The 21,327-nt window shown below is 59.1% G+C and overlaps 1 protein-coding gene across 2 annotated transcripts in view; it reads left to right on the top strand.

The window, feature by feature from the left end:
* Positions 1 to 21,327, top strand: part of CDC42BPB (CDC42 binding protein kinase beta) — a gene marked incomplete at its 5' end in the record, with an annotated part of 65,739 nt that overhangs the window by 38,374 nt on the left and 6,038 nt on the right. The window contains 21 exons of one of the 2 annotated variants that reach the window (XM_084241219.1): positions 1,072 to 1,151; positions 2,585 to 2,751; positions 2,832 to 2,951; positions 3,969 to 4,102; positions 5,089 to 5,331; positions 7,274 to 7,384; positions 8,413 to 8,657; positions 8,741 to 8,846; positions 9,137 to 9,261; positions 9,570 to 9,675; positions 11,183 to 11,331; positions 12,380 to 12,474; positions 13,572 to 13,651; positions 16,542 to 16,625; positions 16,964 to 17,041; positions 17,531 to 17,636; positions 18,160 to 18,296; positions 18,712 to 18,851; positions 19,584 to 19,665; positions 20,396 to 20,612; positions 20,713 to 20,775. In XM_084241219.1, the coding sequence (XP_084097345.1) occupies positions 1,072 to 1,151; positions 2,585 to 2,751; positions 2,832 to 2,951; positions 3,969 to 4,102; positions 5,089 to 5,331; positions 7,274 to 7,384; positions 8,413 to 8,657; positions 8,741 to 8,846; positions 9,137 to 9,261; positions 9,570 to 9,675; positions 11,183 to 11,331; positions 12,380 to 12,474; positions 13,572 to 13,651; positions 16,542 to 16,625; positions 16,964 to 17,041; positions 17,531 to 17,636; positions 18,160 to 18,296; positions 18,712 to 18,851; positions 19,584 to 19,665; positions 20,396 to 20,612; positions 20,713 to 20,775 (2,668 nt within the window). The remainder of the gene's footprint in view (positions 1 to 1,071; positions 1,152 to 2,584; positions 2,752 to 2,831; positions 2,952 to 3,968; positions 4,103 to 5,088; positions 5,332 to 7,273; positions 7,385 to 8,412; positions 8,658 to 8,740; positions 8,847 to 9,136; positions 9,262 to 9,569; positions 9,676 to 11,182; positions 11,332 to 12,379; positions 12,475 to 13,571; positions 13,652 to 16,541; positions 16,626 to 16,963; positions 17,042 to 17,530; positions 17,637 to 18,159; positions 18,297 to 18,711; positions 18,852 to 19,583; positions 19,666 to 20,395; positions 20,613 to 20,712; positions 20,776 to 21,327) is intronic. The other variant, XM_084241220.1, reaches the window with a different exon arrangement.

Raw genomic sequence — 21,327 nt, 5'->3', positions numbered from 1 at the left:
GAAAATCAAGTCAAGTGGCCCTTTTGTTTGGGGACTCCTCAGAAATGCTTTTGCTGTCACTTTTGTGCATTTATGCCTTTCCACAGTGGGGTGCCTCGGTCGTCAGGTGGTGCTTAGCCTGACACCGCTGGGGCTGCGGGTTGGGAGGAGCCTGCGTGCAGCCAGGCGGCCTGTGGGCCTGGTCTCCTGCCCTGCTGGCTGTGTCCCTGGTGGGGCCATGTGTCCTTCAGCTGGGGCCCTCTGTGTCAGTCTTGGTCATGGGGCCCCAGTGAGCGCCTCTGACCCCAAAGCTGGCTCCATGTTAGATTGTTCTGGTCTCATCAGACCCAGCTTCTTACCCACACACACGATGTGTTCGGGAATAAAAAAACTGAGGTTTGAACAAGTGGGAAATGACCTTGTGCTAAATGCTCCTAAATGACCTAAATGCTCCTTAGTGTAGAGAAGGACTGTGCTTTAGGGGGAGAAACGATAGGAAACTATCACCATGGAGAGGACTTCTCCCGGTTTCCCCACACCGAGGTCCCAGGTTGTCGAGCTCTGCTTTTTTTTTTTTTTTTTTTTTTAAGATTTATTTATTTATACAAGAACCGGGGTATAGGTCAGAGGCGCGGGAGGGTGAAAGGATTCACCCAAGACAGAGCCGGAAGCAGAACAGGCGGAGTGACTCAAATACACTGCCAAGGGGAGCAGCGGGGAGACAGAAGAGGTCTACCGCGCCATGTGGGACTCTCCCTGGCCAGCCGGGAATCGAACCCGTGCTGCAGAGGCTGCAGACAGCTTCACAGCGCGGCGCTCAACCCGCTACGCCACCCGGGAGGCCTTCTGCTTTTGTTTTGAATAAGGATGACAGGCTGAGCGGAGGTTATAACAAACGGACCTAAAGGAGTTTTTCTTTGGGCTCAACCCTCCTTCCTGCCCAAGCACCTGCGCGCTGTGGTTCTGCCCATGCCCCCGCTGGGTGCCGTGGCCATGGTGGACAGTTCGTGCAGGGGCGGGGCTCGGTGCCCTCCTAGGGAGGGGGTGGTCTGTCCTCCGTGCTTGCCTGACCGTGGCTTTGTGCCTGCACAGGAGATGCTGCCCCCTGGCTCTCACGCAGGCTTTTCCGGGTTGCATCTGCCCTTCGTCGGCTTTACGTTCACCACAGAGAGGTACGTCTGTGGCCTTGCCCTGCAGTGCTCCTTGCCTGCTGGGTGCAGGAGGGTCTCTGTGCGCCGGGCCTGGGGTGGGGGCTGGCTGTGGGATGCCCCATGGGCAGGCTCCCCCGAAGGGCCGACAGCATGGTCTCTGTCTTGCCTTCTTTTTTTTAAACAAAGCTTTAGATAACGTAAAATCCATTCTTGGTTCGTGGATGGTACAGAGTCCGACTTTGGGGACTTGGCCACGGCCATGCACAGCCCTGGCCTCTCCTGGGAACCGCCTGCTGCCCCGAGGGTGCCGTCAAGGGCTGGTGTGAGCAGGCGTCTGGGGGCCAGCATCAGGCCCACACATGCTCTCAGCCTCACCACTACCTGTTGTGCGTGCGTGTCCGGCCCTGTCCTCGTGGACCTCAGTGAGGTGGCGTTGTCCGCAGCTCTCCACCTTGCTTTCCAGGGGACACAGGTCAGGGAGAGGGCTAGGAGGAAAGGCGGGTGAATGACACAAGTGCAGCTCCTTGGGGCCTGCAGGAAGGTCCCGCTACAGCTGTGTGTCTCCCAGAGTGGCTTCCCACGTTGATGGACCCTGGCCTGTGCCAGCAGTGGTGGGTGTCCCAACATCTGGATGCCTGGTGTGCTGCTGCCCACTGGGCACTGGTCACACTTGCAGGCCCCTGGTCTCCTGGAACAGACCCCACAGTGCTGGGTGGCAGGGCCGGGCTCTGCACACGCGTATGTGGAGGGCTCATCATTTCCCCCAACATCACTGCCCTGTGAAAAGCAGGAGGGACAAAGTAACTCGTGAAATGGTCCAAGAAAAAGCTCTGAATGAGCTTGGCCATGACCCATGGGTGGCAGGGCCTGGTCGAGAGGTGCATGTGGAATGGCCAAAGTGGCGGCTGTGAGTGTGCTGCTTGGCTGTGCCAAGATGTGGGGCCTGGAGGGGAACCTCGTGGTTGTTCAGTTTCAGGGAAAGTGAACCCCAATGTCTGAAGGCTCTGCCCCCACCACTGCCCCAAAGGTTCAGCCAGTGGGTGTGGAGCTGTGGACGGGCCAGTTGTCCTGGCCATGCTGCAGCTGTCCGAGCCCTTGGGTGGGGCCTCTGCCAGCAGCCCAGTGGGGCCTGAGCTCCCAGCTTCTCGTGTGAGATGCCTCCCGTTGTCGCAGCCCCTGCCCGGGTAAGCGGCTCTGTAGAAATGGCGTTCACCCACCTCTGCAGAGCCGGTTTCTGTGACCACCTCTGAGCCGGTCCTTGGCCGCTGTTGTTCAGCCGGTCATTTGCAGTAAGAAGACTCTTGTGTAATTTTGGCTCCATAAACAGTAGTTTCTGCACAGGTATTTTAGTTTGCCAGTTTACAAAGACTTCTCTGTTGCCTTAAGAGGTTTTAAGCGCTAGTGAAGCCACTGCAGCTTCAGCAGACCAGAAAGCCCTGTCGCCTTGCTTGCAGCTGCTTTTCCGATCGTGGCTCTCTGAAGAGTGTCACACAGGCCAGCACCCTGGCCAAGGACGAGGGCGTGCAGCGGGACCTGGAAAACAGCCTACAGGCTGAAGCGTATGAGCGGAGGATCCGGAGGCTGGAACAGGAGAAACTGGAGCTGAGCAGGAAGCTGCAAGGTGCGTGCGGCAACCTCTGTGGCCTCGCTCCGCTGCCCAGCGCAGCCTGCAGGTCGCACTCATGCTGTCCCCGTCCCCAGAGTCCACCCAGACTGTGCAGTCCCTTCATGGCGCCTCTCGGGCCCAGGGCAGCGCCGCCCGGGATGGAGAGATCAGAAGGCTGAATGAGGAGATTGAGCACTTGAAGAACAGGATAGCAGGTAAGAGCTGTGAAGTATGGCTGCACAGTCCATTCTTGGGCAGTAATCATTTCAAAGGAAACTTTCAGAGCCCTTTTCATGAGGCTAAAAGCATCACCAAGCTCTGTAGAGCACAGGTTTGGGGTGCCAACCCCTCGCACAGTCTGCGCATGACTTTCAGCTCTTCAGAACCCTGATTATTAAAAACCTGCTGCTGACGGCACTTCTCACCCACAACATATACGGTCAATTAAGAAGTTTTCTGTGTTGTGTGCATTCTATGCGGTAGTCTTACACACAGCAAGCTAGGGCAGAAACCACAAGGAGGAGGTGCTTCGCGGGGCTAGGCCGTGGCTAGCAGTACTGTAAGTTTGTGTCTTTCTGCCACAAGAGTGTGTCCATGGACCCCTTGTGGCGTGAGCCTGTGCTGTTCAGGAGCAGCTGTGTAATGTATAGTCACAGCCAGGATGGGTTCCTGACACTCTCCACGCTCCATGCTGCAGGTGCATGGAGAATCCCAGTTCTTTGGGGCAGGGCGCCAGCCGCAGGTCTCTGCAGAGCCTTCCCGGGAAGGCCTTGCCACAGCCTCTCAGGTGCTTGATCTGCACTCACCATGTGGCCCCTGTGGCGCTGGGTCAGCAGCTCTTGCACAGATGCAGCCCCTGGTGTCCTGGCCTGGCGTCCGGCACTGGGGCTGCAATTGGCTCTCGCCTCCACATCAGCCCTCGGGTCAGTCACCTGCTCCAGCCATCTGGGGCCCTGGAGAAAGGCTTCCATGGAGTCCATGTTCGCAGAGACCTTGTGCCCAGGGGGACACGCCTGAGCTCGGGCAGGTCAGTGAGGCTGGGCTGGACCAGTAGCGCCCCCCAGTCGCCCCAAGAGCATTGACACCGCTAAGGCGCGGGAGTCCGTGGGGACACGTGGCTGAGCATGTGTGAGAAGGCCTAGCTCCTCGTGGCACAGAGCGAGGGTCTTCAAGGCAGCACCTCCAGCAGGTCGGCGAGGCTTCACCCGCGAAGAGACCGTGTTTTCTGCTAGATTCAAACAGGCCCGAGCGACAGCATGAGGACGTGGCGACGCTGCGCCAGGAGCGGGAGGATGCCGTGCTCCGCCTGAGGGGCCTGGAGAAGCAGTGCCGTGTGGCACGGCAGGAGCGGGAGGACTTCCACAAGGTGTGGCCAGCGCCTCGCGTCTCAGGTGTGGGTGGGGGTGCGGCCACCACAGCCTCCCAGGGCGTCCTGGCCTTGTCTGTGTGCCCGGGGGCAGCGCTCAGGATCTGCTAGGCCATTGGGCACCTTGCGCCTTGCAGGCGTCAGCATTCGTCTCCATTACAGGCCTGCTGAGCTGCCATCTCTCCTGGGCGATGGGGTGTCAGGGGCTCCTCAGCTCCACGTCTATGGAACTGAGCACATGCGTTCCCCAGGCTTCAGGCTGCCTCTGAGTGGCCTTGGCCCCTCTGCACGTCAGAAGGCAGAGCCTAGGTCCCCACAGGTGCTCCCCGCCAGCCCATCCAAGTTCTTTCAGGACTGATTGACAGTGAGCCGTGCCCGGCTGAGCTGGACGCTCGGTTGCACGGGCTGCAGTCTGGCTTGTGCTTCCCCAGTGCGCCATCTGCACCTACCTGGTGGTGTGGGTGCTTGCACCCTGTCCTCCAGAAATGGCAGGATTTTCAGTCTCAGTGGTCAGGCCATGGTGTCAGGCCATATGCACAGCAAGGATCCTGGAGGCCCCTGCATCATGGGGCTCCCCCTGGGTGGGCTGAGGGCCTGGCCAAGGCACCCTGTTGTGGGGAGCGGGACTGCCCATGTGGTCAGTGCAGCTCTGTACCCACTGACAGCCTTGAGCATCTCCTGTCAGGGTGGGGTATGGGTTCCTGGAGGGGCCAGTCTCGGGCTTTGTCCCCATTCGTGGCTGGGGGGGGGGGTCGCTGGGCCAGACCTGCTGGTGTGCTGACTCCTGGCCTGGCGGCAGGGCCTTTCCTCACAGGCCACATGGGCGCTGGGCAGGGCCAGGGCTTTCCAGGAAGGGGTTTCCTGGATCTGCGGCCATAAGGGAGCAAGCTGACTGTCACGGGCCTGCAGTGCTGGGACACAGCGGCACATCTGCCTGCAGGCCTTTGATAAGCCAACTTCAAACAGCCAGAATTCTCATTATGCAGCAACTGGTTGAGGCTTCAGAGAGACTGAAATCCCAGGCCAGAGAGCTCAAAGATGCCCACCAGCAGCGAAAGCTGGCCCTGCAGGAGCTCTCGGAACTTGGCGAGCGCATGGCGGAGCTCCGCTCCCAGAAGCAGAAGGTGTCCCGGCAGCTCCGGGACCGCGAGGAGGAGGTGGAGGTGGCCGTGCAGAAAGTCGACTCGATGCGCCAGGAAATGCGGAAGGCCGAGAAGTTCAGGAAAGAGGTGACCTTTTAGGTGTCTTGGGGATTGACCGGTTAGACTTCTTATGATCTTAATTAAACGCCTTTGATACTGTGGGCTACTTTGAGTAAGTGAAATCGGAGGTTATTTATGTGAAGCCAAGGAAGTTGATCTGCAGGCATTTATGTTGTGGTCTCAGCCTCCATATCTATTGTGAAATTTTTACAAGAGACTCTGGTAGGACTGAATTTTTATTTTTTAATTTTTTTTAGAGATCTATTTATTTGTGCATACAAGAACTGGGGTATAAGCCAGAGGTGGCTAGGGTGAGAGGATTCACCAGAGACAGTGCGGAACAGAACAGGTGGAATGACTGAAATACACTGCTGAGGGGAGCAGCGGGCAAGACTGGAGGAGGGGTCTGCTGGTGCCCTGTGGGCAGCTCCCTGGCTGGGGATCGAACTTGTGCTGCAGATGCTGGGGACAGCCTCACAGGCCTGTGCTTAACCCCTTGCGCCACCAGGGAGGCCCAGAACTAATTTTTTAAAATTCCCTTTTAAAGCAAAAGGCATTCAGGCCCAACAGGTAGTATAAATGCCACAGTGTGGCAGGGCTGCCTCGGGATGTGGGTGCCTGACCCCTCAGTAAGGGCAGGTGGCACTGCCCAGCGCTCAGGCTCTCCCCACTCCTGTGCCTCCCCCACCTCCCTTCCCCCTCTGCCACCCATGCCTCCCCTTCAACCCTCTGTGCCTCTATGGCTCTCTGGTCTACACCTCCTTTGTCAAAACTGAAAGACTTTTCAATGTGGAAGTGAGTCCATTACATGTTAACGGAACATTTTCCATGAAAAGTAACTTCTTCAAAACAAGAAAGTGACTTTTTACACTTTGTACTTTTCTTTAATAACTTGATTAATAGAGAATACTTGAGATTCTTATATCTAGCTCTGCATTCAATCTATGGTGGTAATAATGCTGTTTTGAGTAAGGAGTATAAGAAACCCAGCTCCCGCAGGTAGGTGACCAAAGCAGGGAGGGCCTCGGGCCCATGCGGGGACTCCACCCTAGATATGCCAAGTGTGCTGCGGCTGCCCAGAAGCACGTTTCTCCAGCACCCGTGGGACGCTGTTAACAGCAACCAGGTGTTTGCCTGTCGGGGCCTGGAAGGGGGTGCTCGTGACCCTCCACAATCACACTCTGTCCTCGGACCTCAGAATGGCCATTTTTCTTAGTTTGCTCACAGTCCAGCTGCACGTGTGATTGGGGCCGAGTGTGACTCGAGAGAGCAGGGCCCTTGCTGAGCCCTGTGGGTCCAGCACCACACGCCTCTTGCGCCTGCCTGGCATCAGCAGGGCGTTGCCCAGACCCTCCCGTGTCCTCACGCCTCTGCCTTCTGTGTGTTTTGAGATTGTCCATTTAAAAAACCTGAATCCGGGCCTCCCTGGTGGTGCGAGGGGTTAAGACGCAACCTACGAAGCTAACCGCAGCCTCTGCAGCACGAGTTTGATCCCCAGCCAGCCAGGGAGCTGCCCACATGGTGCAGCAGACCTCTCCTGACTCGCCCGCTGCTCTCCCAAAGGTGTACTTCTGTCAATCTGCCTGTTCTGTGCCCCGCTCTGTCTCTGGTGAATCCTCTCACCCCCCACACCACTGGCCTGTACCCCAGCTCTTGTATGTATAAATAAATAAATCTTTTAAAAAACAAACAAAAAACCTGAATCCGTGTTCTAAAGCCAGAGATGCCTAAATCAGTCTTTTTCTTGACGTTTAATCTGACGTCATCAATTTAAATCTGCATTTCAACATGCTTCATTACGAATTAGGCCTGGAGTATATTTCTCAGCCTTTAGCTTGTGATAAAATCTGGCGACGAGGGGAGGGTGACGAACATTTTTCAAGACTGTGCTGGCCTGGGGTTCCTTTAGAGTAAAGAGTGAAGGGTGCGACTGGGCCTTCTTTGGGTAACGATGGATGTACCCTTGTAGCTGGAAGCCCAGCTTGAGGATGCCGTGGCCGAGGCCTCCAGGGAGCGCAAGCTTCGTGAGCACAGCGAGAACTTCTCCAAGCAAATGGAAAGTGAGCTTGAGGCCCTCAAGGTAGTGCATGGTCAGGGTCTGTGTTCTTACCAAGGGTGCCCGTTCGTGCTTGGCAAGGATCTCGTGCAGCCATGTGAGCCTGGGCCTGTGGCGGGCGCCCCCAGAAGAGACACTCAGGGCCCCGGGGGTGTGGCTCCACCCTGTCTCGTGGTGCTCTTCACCTTTGACACCTTCTTTCCTCACACAGAGGTGTTGGGCCTTTCTAGAAGGCCCCATAAACTGACACCTAAGGCTCCCATAAACCTGGTTTCTAGAGTGAGTGGAGTCCAGTTCTGGGAAAGCTCATTAGAGCTTGTGCCCTGCTGCCGCCAGGCGAGGCAAGCTGGTTGTTGTGGCGAGGCGGCGTGAGAACTCCCCTTGGTGGCTGGGTTTCCTGCCCGCGGTGGAGACAGCTGGAGTGCTGCTCCCTGCGTTGGCGCAGGCTTCCTGTCCTGTGCTGGTGGCCACCTCGCGTGGCCCTTTGCTTCACCCTTCTCAAACACAGCAAGCTTGTTAAACCACAGTCTACCCTACCATGCCCTTAGTCAGGGCCTCCCTGCTCCCTCCTGGCCCCTGCTTCTGCCCTTAACAGCCTCCCGGCTCAGGGGTCTCCCCTGCCCCCCACCTCACCCTGCTGCCCAGCCCCTGCTGGCGTCTCACTGGGAACTGCCCAGTGATGCCATCCTCATTTCTTTGGTGGGGGTCCTGCCCTGCCTGCCTGGTGATGGCCCCGCTGCTCATTTGCCAGCCTCGCCCCTGTCCCATGCAAGCAGAGAACAGAAGAGCTCCTGGCAGCGGGCAGCCCTCAGAAGAACACTGCTCCGCATGAGGGCAGGGCTGGTGGCCTGGAGGACTGCTCGTGTCTAGCTGTCTAGCGTGAGATGGAGCCTCTGGGCGCCGAGCACGTCCTCTCAGTGAGGCAGACGCTGTTGCCCCACCTTACCCCACTGTACCATGGGCCTGCGCCTGCACGAGGTGTTGGGTGCCGGACAGCCTGGGCCTGCAGGGCGGTCGCAGAGGCGGTTAATTCCCTCACCCTTTCTCTTCAGGTGAAGCAAGGAGGCCGGGGACCAGGCGCCACCTTAGAACATCAGCAGGAGATTTCCAAAATAAAGTCTGAACTGGAGAAGAAAGTCTTATTTTATGAAGAAGAACTGGTCCGGCGTGAGGCCTCCCACGCACTGGAGGTGAAAAATGTGAAAAAGGAGGCACAGGACTCTGAGAGCCAGCAGCTGGGCCTGCAGAGGGAGGTCCTGATGTTGACGGACAAGCTGGAGAAGTGCAGGCGGGAGCGGTGAGTCCGGTGCGCCTCGTGGGCTGCTGCCAGGTGGGGACGGTGGTGAAGCCGCGGTCCTCAGACCCCTGTCCCCTCCCCAGGCACAGTGAGGTGGAGGAGGCTGTGGGCACAGTGAGAGAGAAGTACGAGCGGGAACGTACGATGCTGTTTGAGGAGAACAGGAAGCTGACGGCTGAGAACGAAAGGGTGATTGGAGATCCCGCTGCGGGGGGCTGAGTTGTTCTCATGATCAAGTCTTGAAAGTTTTGTATTTTAACTTTGAAAGTGAAGTAAGGTGTTTGAGCTTCACTTTTAAATTTTAAATGGGATGCTTGTCGTTCAGAGAAAATTCCAGTCAAAATGTCCACATCAGAAACCAGTGTGAACAAATCTCACAGTGTTGGATTAAAACCTTTAACATCTTTGCAAGAGCGCATGCTCCTGGTAGCACTAACGTCTTGCCAGGGCTCATGGGGGGCTCTGTTGTTTGATCGCAGCTTTGTTCCTTTGTGGATAAACTCACGGCCCAGAACAGACAGCTGGAGGACGAGCTGCAGGACCTGGCTGCCAAGAAGGAGTCGGTTGCCCACTGGGAGGCCCAGATCGCTGAAATCATCCAGTGGTGCGTGCTGTCCTGTGCCCTGGGGGCACAGGGCGCCCCTCCTGCTTCTGTTTCCTCCACCTGGAGCCAGTTTTCTGAGGCCCGGTCTCCAGGACCAACCTGCTGGACCGTAGGTGTCTCTGGAGGGGCGTCAGACTGCAGCCCCCCATCCTTGGGGACAGAGGCAGATCCCGCCAATTGCTGCTGGGGACAGATGCCCCACAAGTGGGTGGGGACCAGCCTCTGCTAATAACAGGTGGGAGAACCAGGCCGGCGGTGTGTGGGTGTCTCAGAAGGCACCTCCCTCCCACTCCTCTGCTTCTCCCCAGGGTGAGTGACGAGAAGGACGCCCGGGGCTACCTTCAGGCTCTTGCTTCCAAGATGACAGAAGAGCTGGAGACGCTGCGGAGCTCCAGCCTGGGCGCCAGGACGCTGGTGGGTGGGCTTTCGGGCTGGGGCGGCCTGGGCAGGTGGGGCGCGGGCTGGGACTCAGGCCTTGGGAGGGTTTGGTGAACGTGGTGGCCGTTCAGCCGGGTGTCTGCTCAGCTTTGTCCGGAGTGTGATGAGCCCAGGCTGGGGCTGCCCGCGGCATGTTCCGGGCGGCGGCCACAGCCTCCCTCCATTCCTCTGGGTCCAGTGGACCCTTTTAAAAATGCCCATGTAAGTTCTTTCGTGACAACACGAGGAAGTGAGAGAGAAGACCCCCTGCAGCAACCGGACTCGGGTTTTACTCAGAACTTAAACTCCGCAAACCCGAATTCTTGGTCTACGTTTTCCTGATGTGAGGGAACAGCACCTTCGAATGTGGTTGACTGCTCCTCCCGGTCCCCCAAGGCCGGATGCACCCGCCCTGCCCTGCCGACTCTGGTCCCATTCGTACCACAGAACAGACACCGCAGGTGTCAGTGGCCTGTAGTTTCACGGAACGAAAGAGCACAGCCGTGGCCTTAGCTGCGTGATTGGAAAACATTTTCAGTTTTAGATTTTAGGTTTATAAATACCAGTTAGAAAGACCGATGACCTTTTTCAATTCAGCATTGTCTCTTCTCACCATCACCGTTTTGCATGTTGCACTGGCACTTAGGAGCTGCGGGAAGTAAGTTTCGTCCAAACCTCCTAAGAGATCACGCCATGTTTTAATGGTTCCTTTCAGCCAGCCAAGCAGGCCGGGGTCTCGTGGCCAGCCTCGTGGCAAAGGGCCGAGTGCCGGGATGCACCTCCATCCTGTGCCCGGGGTGTGGGCATGTGAACCCACCTGGATTTCCTCTTGGGGTCATTTCATGCATTCATTGGCATCTAGTGAGAGCGTGCTCTGCCCTCTGTGCCCACTTCTGATTAGCCGCTGACTGTCAGGCACCCCTAAGGCCCACTCTTATTTACTGTTAAGCGAGGACAATGGGAAAATCTTGGCTGTGTTCAAGGAATTAACCTTTTAAAAAGCATCTGTGAAGACAGCACCTCCAGATTCCTTTCATGCCTCACAGAAGTGGACGGTTCCCGGGCACACCACAGGAAGAAGGGTGACAATGTTGTCACCTGTTTTCTCAGCCCCCCGCTTTGCCCTCCCCGCCCTACATCCCTCTCTCCTTACCACGCCAGTCCTTGGGCCCAGGCAGGAGTTGCATGATGACACGACTCCGAGGGCGGTGACCTGGCCAAACACTCCTCAACCTGTGTTGACCGGGGCCCCCAGGGTTTGTGAGTCTAGCAACCCACGTGCAGTTATGCTTAGCATCAGCTTTGCAGTTGGAAAAGTAAGCTTGATTCTTGGGAAGACCTCCGGGGACGCTAAAATCAGCTCAGTGGGCTTGAATAGCATCTGAGGACTGATACTCAAACATAAAAGCTTAAGATTGGAAAGAGCTGAATTTCTTATTTCTTAGCATGGATTTCATTAAATACCTTTAAAATTTTGTTTTAACACCTGAACCTCTGTCAACAGGATCCCCTTTGGAAAGTTCGCCGTAGCCAGAAGCTGGACATGTCTGCCCGGCTGGAGCTGCAGTCTGCTCTCGAGGCCGAGATCCGGGCCAAGCAGGTGGTTCAGGAGGAGCTGAGGAAAGTCAAAGATGTCAACCTCTCCTTCGAAAGGTACAGGCGCTGTGCAGTGAGGGCGCCAAGAGGGTGACGTGTCTGCAGCTTGTAGGTGCCCGGTGAGCCTGGCTGGCGACCAGCCTTGCTGTGGTGATGAGAACGGGGTCTCTGGCCTGTAGCCCCCTTTGTGTGCTTGTCACCCACTCTGCACACCTCCTGCTAAAGTGCGGGTGTCAGCTGAGGGCTTTTTCTTCTCTGGAGAGAGGCTGAAGTTGGCGCACCTATTTGAAAACAAGGATGCCATTTTCGCCAGGGGTAAATTAACCACCTTTCAAGATGTGGCTGCTGTCTGTGGATGGGTTCTCACACACTCAGGCCCAGCGACGACGCAGCCCCATAGAAACGGGGCCTGCCCGCCTGCACAGGCAGCTGGGGAGTGGAAGCCAAGGGCAAGTCCTGGCACCTGCCTGGAAGGAGGTGGGCCCCCAGCTGGGCTGCTGTGTCCCAGTCCTGTTGGTCTGAACTAAGGGCGTGATGACAACGGTGTCTGCGTTTAGACAGACACCTTCTGTGTCAGGAGCTGCTGTGCATGTGTTCTTCAAACGGTGTGACCCTCAGCAGCTCCGTGAGGTGGGCGCCCCCACTGTTCCCGTCCCACAGACATGGCCTGCCTGCTCGCCCCAGCTCCGGTGCAGCCTGGCTGGACTCTGGCCCTGCATGAGTGCGCGGGACGCTGCTTTGGGTGGCTGTGGCTCTGCTTCACCATGTGGGTCGTGGGAGAGACGCTTGCAGGCCTGACAGCTGAGTGACCAGGCTGTGTCCTTGAGGACAGATGATTAGCTCAGAGGGGGTTAAGAATGTCATCAGCGCCACTGGGGCGTCGTGCAGACACCTCCAGAAAGCACAACTGCAAATTGTGTTTGTTTCCAACTGCAAAGTGCCTTCACGGGGGCTCAAGTAGAGGCCAGGCTGCGTGGTCCAATAGCGTGTGGGGTGTCTGCCTGGCGCTAGGTGCCGCCAGCACTGAGCTCTGCCGCCCTCGGGCCTCACACACCTGAGCCAGCGCATGCAGGGCTGGTCTTAGTGCATTTACTTCTCTTTTCAGTAAACTAAAGGATTCTGAAGCCAGAAATAGAGAATTATTAGAAGAAATGGAAATTTTGAAGAAAAAGATGGAGGAAAAATTTCGAGCAGATACAGGTAAATTAAAATCATAAACTTCTGGACTATGGAAATGTTTCTTAAGAAAATGGTTAATTTTCTACTAGATTTAATAGTTTTTATATATAAAAGTACTTACATAATGCAAAGCTAAAATCCCCAAATTGGCATGTTCGATGATCTCTCCGGTAAGCAGCTTTTAGTTAATTCTTCCTTTGATGCATCTTGAAAACACAAGGAAGGCAGGCCCCCTGCGGCGCCCAGGTGGGCACAGCCCTGCTCTGCGGGATGCTCCTGCACCGCCAGGGAACATCTCTTGGCGCGGCTCCTGGCCCTGTCCTGGTGCGCTGCACGGGCGTCTCTCCGGGTGTCTAAGTGCTATGATTTCTCACTCTGTGATTTCTATATTTGTGCTTTTTGACATTTTTAAAAAACCCTAGTTGAGCCGTCGTCTTTTCTTTTAGAAACTGCGTGTCAGCTCCTTTGGTTTAGTGTAGCTGAAAGGGCTTTTCCTGACTTGTTTTCTTCCTATTTGGCTTGTGATTTTTGGTTTGCTTTGTTTTCTTGGCAAGCATAATGCTTTTTGAAAGGTTTTGTGTGTCATATTTATTAGTCTTTTCTCCTGTTTTTAAGCCATAGAGGAACAGCCTGGCGCCGTGACCGCCCCGGCAGTCCTCATGCATTTCTCTGGGGCCTGTGCAGCCCGTTCCTTAGACTCAGGCACCCTGGGGCCCTGCGTACGCCTGGTGGGTGGGGTGGGGTCTGGGTCTGTTCCTGCAGTGGGTGCTGGTGTCAGAGCTCCTCTCCCTGCTGGTTTCCTGTCACTCCTTCCTGCGTGACACGCCACAGGCTCGTGCTCTGTGTCTGGGATTTCTGCCCAGCCCTGTGCCCATGGTTGAGCCCACACGGCTCTGTCATGGGGGCAGTAGCGGGTGTGTGGGTGCCCGGCCCGACCTCTCATGCAGAGATTTCGTAGAGTCCTGTTACTCTCTGGAGTGAGCTTCCTCTTCACCTTGCTGTACTGGGGTCCCCTCAGCCCGACCAATTCATGAAGGCGGCAGTGACACCTGGGGAGTGCCGCCCGCCTGTGCCCAGCAGTGTCCAGACCCACCCTAACGGCCTCTGTTCTCTCCCAGGGCTCAAGCTCCCCGGCTTCCAGGACTCTATTTTTGAATATTTCAACTCTGCGCCTCTTGCACATGACCTGCCTTTCAGGGTAAGTGACGTCTTCCTCACCGTAAGCCCCCAACGCCAGCCAGTGAGTTGCGTGTCCCTCAGCCTTTCTCAGTCACACTGGCCCAGGACTGACCAGAGGTTAGATGCAGAGGCGGAAGGAATGTGCACTGTCTTCAAGAAGCGGCTTAAGTTCAGGGAAGTTCATGCAGAAAGGGCCTGGGTCCTTGGGCAGGGGCTTCCGGCACGTCCTCACAGGTGAACAGGCCGGTCATGCTGCCACTCGGGGACGTCTGTGACCCCAGTGGGCTCCGGCGATTGTCCGGGGGCAGCACCATGGTGGCCCTGGTGCTGGAGTTCAGGCGGCAGCCTGGGCTAGCGCTGACCCTAGCCCCCACCCAAAAGAGCCCCACCGTCGGGGAAGCCCCATCCACAGCCTGGACCAGGCTCCTTGCCCTCCCGCGCCACTTAGGCAGCAGAAAGGCCTATGCTCAAGGGTGGGGCGTCTGAGGGGCTGGTCCGTGTTTTTCTTGGTTCCAACTTGTTCCTCAGAAGGTCTTAAGCCTGCCAGGCAGCTGAGGGGTGGTGCTGAGGCCTGGCGCGTCACGCAGATGCCTTTGCCCTGAGCTATTCGAAAGAAGTCGCAGGTGGCGGTGGCCCCTGAGTACTAGAGCGTTGGTTCTCTCCTGGGCTCCAGTAGCCACCGTGTCGCTGTCACACAAGTGTGCACGGGCTGAGGCACCTGGCCAGCCCCCGCGGACCTCCAGGCCAGAGCAGGGCCCCTCCTTGCCCCCTTATTCCAACAGCATTGGTGCTTTCGTAGCTAGGGCCGTTGTCCTGTGGAACATCTATCGTTGCTCTCGATGGGACACGCGCATCCCCCCACAGGGGCCCATTTGCCGCCTGCTCGCGCCAGGTTCACCGTGAGGTTGAGCAGGCATCTGCCAGACCCCATCCTTGAAAGGGCCTTCCTGCCCAGTAGCCAGCACCCAGACAGGGGCCGTTGGCTGTCTGTCCACCAGCAACCGTCCATCCGTGGGCTGTCGGCCCTTGGTGGCCGCGCTGGGTGAGCCACCACAAGCCCCAGTGGCCCCGGTGTTGGGGGCACACCTGAGTCTGACCCCTGTTGGCGTCCTCCAGGGAAGAGCTCGTCCTCCCTGGAGCCCTGCTTTGAGAAGCAGGTGTCAGAACTGTCGCCCACAGGCCGGTTCCTCCTCGAGTCTGAAGCTGCACAAGAGCCGCCTGTGGTTGTAGCCGTGCTGGAGGCTTGGGCGCTGGAACCAGACGGGAGGGAGCCAGGAGAGCAAGGCTTTGTTCTGCTGTGGATAGAGCATCCACCCAGCAGCAGGCTCCCAGTGGGGCCTCTGCTCGCTCTGAGGCAGGGGGTGTCTGCGGGCCCCTGCCTTCTTAGTGTTTCGCTCTCGCCCCTGCCCCCACCCAGTGCCTCTGGGCACTGGGAAGGACGTCTGCTGGTGGACAGAAAAGAATCCGCGGTCAGAACCTGTGTCTGTTAGCCTTTCCAGACGTACTCTGCATCTTCTAGAAGCTTCGCTACCTTGTCCCATGTTAAACGCGGCGGCTGAAGCAGTGTTTTCATGCTCGCTGTTACTGGGCAGGAAGTGACGGTTTCTGTCCTCTGTCTGTCACACCAAGGACTCTGTCTCCTCCACCTCCTCTCTGCTAACCTCTGGGGAAGAAGTAAGTCCTGTGGTGCCCGCTGCCCGCCTCCCACTCTGCCGGAGCCCTAACCCTGGCCGTCCCTGCCTTAATCGCATCCTTTTATTAATTAACCAACTAAACAAAACTAGAGGGGCTGTTCCGTGGCTAAATTTAAGTGACTTAGTAACCTCTTGCACCTCACTCACCTATCACCTAAAGGCGGGTTCTAACTCATGGGCCCATCTCCACGAGGGTGGGCTTAGGCCGCGGCCTGAGTCCCGGTCCTGCCGCCCCCTGTAGGCCGCTCCCTGCACCGCGGCCCGATGGCCTGAGCTGCCACTTCTTTTCTTTTATTTTTTTAAAGATTTATTTATTTATATAAGAACCGGGGTACAGGCCAGAAGTTGCGGGAGGGTGAGAGAATTCAGCAGAGCCAGAGCAGGGAACAGAACAGGCAGACTGATGAAATACGCTGCTGAGGGGAGCAGCGGGCGGGGCAGGAGAGGTCTGTCGCGCCATGTGGGACCCTCGCCAGACGGCCGGGATCGAACCTGCGCTGCAGAGGCTGAGGGCAGCTTCACAGTGCGGTGCTCAACCACCTGCGCCACCAGGGAGGCCCTGAACTGTCAGCTTCTGCTTTGTCGGGTCAGTGGGGTTTTGATGTGGACACAAGCTCCGCTACAAGCTCCGTGCGGGAGGCGCGGCCTTGACTGGCTGGACCCTCATGAAGACCCGGCCCTTTTCAGGTGGTTTTGGGAGCGGCTTGAGCCACAAACTAGCCTGAGAGCTTTAGCCTGTTTCAGATGGTGAGGTTGACTTGGGAACCACAAGCGGTTAGAACATTGCTTCCCTGTGCGGTGAAACTTTCAGGGAAGTGCGCCTTTGTGGTCACAGGCCACAGACCTTTCGATGTCAGACTTTCTTCTTGGTCTCTGAAATGGGGCTAAGCAGCATTTGGCCACCCCAGGTGTAGATGAAATGGCTTCTGACACATTTGATTCCTGCCCCATTGTCAGGCTGCGGGTGGGAGAGCGTGTATCAGGCTACCCCTAAGAGGCGGGGTGGCCCCTCTGCTGCTTACCGGGATGCCAGTGCCCGGGGAAGTCACTCTCAGCCTCAGGGAAGCAGGACAGCTGCGTGTGAAGTGGGTCCGTGACAGGATATCTCGGGGGAGGGGGTTCCCGGTGGCCTGGCTGTGTGGACCCAGTGCACGCCTTGCAGCGCCCAGGTCTCGTGGACCACGCTCATCTGTTTCTCTGCCCTTGTTTTCACAGACCAGCTCAGCCAGTGAGCAGGACACACAAGCCTCAAAACCGGAAGTGTCCCCTGCTGTGGCTGCAAGCACAGGACAGCAAGAGGTAAGGCCTGTCACCCTGTTGACACCCTGGGCCTGCAGGGACGTCCCGTCTGCTGTCCTGGGTGTGCAGAGCTAGCCGCTGCCTGCCCCAGCCTGCTCCCGGCCAGCTGGGAGGCCTCTTTCCAGGCTCAGACCTGGCTGGTATTCTAGAGTTGCTGTCGGTGCATGGGCTCGCTGGGTGAGCACCGCTTCGACAGGTGTCTCAACAATGCAGGCATTTAAGAGTGCAGAACCGCCCACTATCAGCCAGTCCTGGAGGGAAGCGAATGGTGAGCAGGGCCTGACACCGGAGCAGTGCTGGGCCAGGGCCGTGCTCACATGTCCCTGCTTACCTCCCAGGACGGGACTCAGCACCCCCAGAGGCCGCCTGCCGGGTCGCATCCCACCACCCAGGCCCTCACTCTGGCCGGACCAAAGGTGAGAACTCCAGCGCTGCCCGCTCAGAAGGTGGCTGGTATTAGGGCTGCACTGCTGGCCTGCATCATGGGAGCCGGGCGCGTTGGGCCCTGCTGTGCGTAAGCACTGCTCCCTGGGGCAGGGGCTCAAGTCCCGCCCCAGTCCTGCCCTCGCCTCCTGTGGTGGCCTGTGACAGCCCCTCCGCAGTCTCCTCTGTGTCCTGTCTGCCAGGCGGGTGGAGGCGGCACCTCCCAGCGTGATGGGGCTGGTTGACATGCAGCTGCGCGGCCTGTGTCCCAGACGGTGTCTGGCGAGCTGCGGTTCAGCCCAGGCGGCCCGGCCCTGTGTGTGCCAGCTCATGACTCTCAGGCAGCGCCTGTCGGTTTGTTTTCTGGCTCAGGCTCTGATGGTGCTTGGTGCTACAGGGAGGGTGCGTGCCTCCCAGAGAGGCGGCGGGCACACAGGCCGCCCATCCCTTACAGCCTGTGGCCTCCTGTGTCCCACCTGCAGCCCAAGGCCCACCAGCTGAGCGTCAAGTCCTTCTCCAGCCCCACGCAATGCAGCCACTGCACCTCCCTGATGGTGGGGCTCATCCGGCAGGGCTACGCCTGCGAGGGTGAGTGTGGGCCCGGCCCGCACAGGGCCTGAGGGGCAGGTTCTCTGTGCTCAGGCAGGCCTGGGAGTGGACCCCGTGACCCCTACTGTGTTGGGAGAGTCCCGGCTGTGGGCTGAGCTGGTTGAATTTTGAGAGTCAGTCCCCCAGGACTTGGCCACTCAAGGGGCCGCGTCAGCCAGTGCCCACTGGCTGCTCACCCTAGGCTGCACGCACGGCAGTCTCAGGTTCCCAGTGGCTGCTCTGGCCTGTCCTCATGCCCCCTGAGGCAGAAGCCGCTCCCTTTCGCTGGTTAGCCAGGACCTCCCATCAGGAGAAGGCGTGGGGTGCCTGTGGTGGGCAAAGCGGCTTCAGGAGCGCAGGAAGCATGGTACTGCGGCCACTCGCTCCACCCGCGGGGCCCCCACAGTGCCCCAGCAGTGTCAGCCACCTTCCTGCACTGCCCGGGAGCCGTATCTGGAGACCTTGTGGGCTGCCAGCGAGTACCCGGCAGCTTCTGCTCTGCTGACCTGCCCTTGCTTTCCAGTGTGCTCCTTCGCCTGCCACTCCTCCTGCCGGGACAGCGCCCCCCAGGTGTGCCCCATCCCCGCCGAGCAGGCCAAGCGGCCCCTGGGCGTGGACGTGCAGCGGGGCATAGGCACCGCCTATAAGGGCTACGTCAAGGTAGGTGTCTTATAGGTCCTGCTGCATGCGGGGGCCTCCCACCCCAGGAGACGGGGCGCCGGGAAGCAGGCTCCCAGAAACAGAACCGTCCTGCCCCCATCCTGGCCCAAGCGTGGAGCATGGGACTCCACACCCAGCGTGGTGACACCCCCCTCACCTGCTGGGCCACTGAGGGCCTGACCACCACCCACTGAGGCCCCGGCTCCTCGTCCCTGGCACAAGCTCTGTCATGTGCCAGACCCACCCCCACAGGTGCCCTGGCCCAGCTCTGGTCCTGCCTGGCCAGGGTTGTGATAGGCTGTGCCTGCCGAGGGGGCCGTGGGCACAGGTCTCTGAGAGGCCTCTGAGAGGCCTCCCAGAACCCGCAGCCACTAGGTCCTGCTGGCCGGTGGGACACAGCTGCTGTCGCCTACAGGTTCCGAAGCCCACCGGGGTGAAGAAAGGGTGGCAGCGGGCGTACGCGGTGGTCTGCGACTGCAAGCTCTTCCTGTACGACCTGCCGGAGGGGAAGTCCACACAGCCCGGCGTGGTAGCCAGCCAGGTCCTGGACCTCAGGTCTGCGTCTTCCTTTCCTCTCGTGCCCTGAGGTGTCCCATTACATGTGCCTGCAGGCCCATGAGCCCCGCTGTGCTCGGACTCCGCAGCCTGTGGGCGCTGGTCATCGCCAGCATGAGGCGGTCTTGAGCGCCGGCACCTGAGTGTGGTGACAACATTCACAGGGTCGGGTGTGGTGAGGGTGCGGGACAGGCAGGATGCTCCGCCTCACAGCCCCTCCTTGGCGCCTGGGGCCCGGCCCCCACCATAGCACCATGCGCTGCGCCTGCCCCACGGGGCTGGCCCGGGGCCCCACATCCCCAGCCAGCACTGGCGCGGGCAGGGCCGGGGCTGCAGCGGGTGCCCTTGCCGTTGGCCTCATCTCCACCTGGTCCCCTGGCGTCCCCAGCCCCTGGCCCCACATCAACTGAGCCGGCCCCTGGCCGCCTCAGCACAGTGGTCCCTGACTTAAAGTGACACCAGGGGACAGCCTGGGGGCAGCCAAGTTGGTGCGCTGGTGCCTGTAGGGCAGGGTGTGCGCCAGGTGTGGGGGCTTCCTCCCGCCCTCTGGGGTACGCAGTGGGTCTCCAGCTGCCCGCGGGCTTGTTGGTGCCGCGTGTTCTCGTCACGTGGAGGCAAGGGGCCTGCAAGACGTCCTAGACGGCAGACTCAAGCAAGTGCTGTCCTTGTGAGACCGCGTGGAAAAGGGTGCACATGTCGCCCCGATGTTCTGACTCTTGCGTGTCTCCCCAGAGACAACGCGTTCTCGGTGAGCTCCGTCCTGTCTTCAGACGTCATACACGCCACACGCCGAGACATCCCGTGCATATTCAAGGTCTGCTTTTAGGGACGTTTACTCAGTCACTTAAAATCCCACGGTTAAGATAAAACGGTTCCTGTGCCATGTGCACCTGCTCCCTGCCCCAGTGTGGGCCACACGTCGTGTGCCCTGCAAGCTCCTGTCAGCGCTGGGCTGCGGTACTGGCCCGGCCTGGTGCTGCCCCTCGGGTGCCCGACTGTCTCCTGCACCAGACAGGAGGAAACAAGGGCTTGCTCAGCAGTAGCAGCAGCATGTGGGGCAACTGGGTGGAGGGCCCGAGCCCAGCACAGGGTTAGGAAGCTTCTGGAAAGTCAGGCCACCCACTCCATCCCACTGGGAATTGTGTACAGCAGGGGCGACACAAAGTGAGCCTGGGCCCTCCCGCAAATTCTCTCTCCATGTGACAGGGCGAGTGGCCCGTGGCGGGTTGGTGCCCTGGGCTCCTGGGGCGGGGCTCGGTCACCCCGTGCTGTTGAGCCTGTTATCCCGGGACATGGGCTGAGAATCTTTTAGTGAGGGCGTTGGAGCAAGTGGCTTTAGCGTGGGCTAAAGTATGGGCAAGGTCAGGGCTGGCCGAGCTCCAGCAGCAAGGGGCTGTGGCTCCGGGAGCCGGGACCCAGACCTGATGGCCGCCACTGCCCACCTGCCTGCACTGCGCGGCAGGCGGCCTCTCGGGGCGCGGTGCTGCCCGCCGGGGCCTGCATCTAATGGCTCTTGTTTCTGTCTGTCCTGTTCTGTCCTGAAGGTGACAGCCTCTCTCTTAGGTAGCCCTTCTAAGACCAGCTCACTGCTCATTCTGACGGAGAATGAGAACGAGAAGAGGAAGTGGGTGGGCATCCTAGAGGGGCTGCAGTCCATCCTACACAAGAACCAGCTGCGTGGCCAGGTGGTGCATGTGCCGCAGGAGGCCTACGACAGCTCGTTGCCCCTCATCAAGGCTGTGGTGGCAGCCGCCGTCCTGGGTACGCAGCCAGGGGCGGGACTTCCAGGCATTGGGGGCCGCCTGCTGGAGCCATCAGCTGCCCACTGCCCTGACACGCTCACACCCATTCTGCCCTGTAGATGGGGACAGGATCGCGCTGGGCTTGGAAGAAGGGCTGTACGTCATCGAGCTGACCCACGACGGTAAGCGGGAGTAGCAGCGGGAGCCCAGCGGGGTGCAGTTCAGCGCCCGCCCCAGGACGTAGGCGAGGGTAGCACACACTGAGAGCGCAGCAAGGCACACGAGGCACGCCCTCGGATGCTCTGAGTCTGGCCACTTCGGCAATCAGTGGCCGGGAGGCCTGCACTCCATGCTGCCCTCCAGGAGGGGTCTGGAAGGCCGGGAAGGGGGTGGCCCGGGCAGAGCTGTGCATCTCTACTCCTGCATCTGCTGAGGCTACGCTTCCAGCCAGTGTAGGCGACCGACCTCCATGTGGCCTCCCATCCTGGCTGCCTCTGAAAATGGAAAGGACTCTCGGCGTGGCCCTAGGCCCTGCGCCTCCCTGGCTGACGGGCCCGTGTGTCAGAGCCCCATGGAGGCGGGGGGGGGGGGCGCCAGTGAGGGTGGACATTGTCCTTTTCCCCAAATGCAACCCAAGGGTGGTTGGGGTAAAGGATGAGCCACGAGGGGTCCACACCCACCCCACAGAGCCTCACCGGCCTGGGCAGTGCCGGGGGTAGTTGCTGAGCAAGGCC

The sequence above is a fragment of the Talpa europaea genome (genome assembly GCF_964194135.1).
Source record: "Talpa europaea genome assembly, chromosome: 8".
In the NCBI taxonomy this organism is placed as follows: Eukaryota; Metazoa; Chordata; class Mammalia; order Eulipotyphla; family Talpidae; genus Talpa; species Talpa europaea.
Note: the sequence above shows the minus strand (reverse complement) of the source record. Positions and strands in the feature narration are given on the sequence as shown.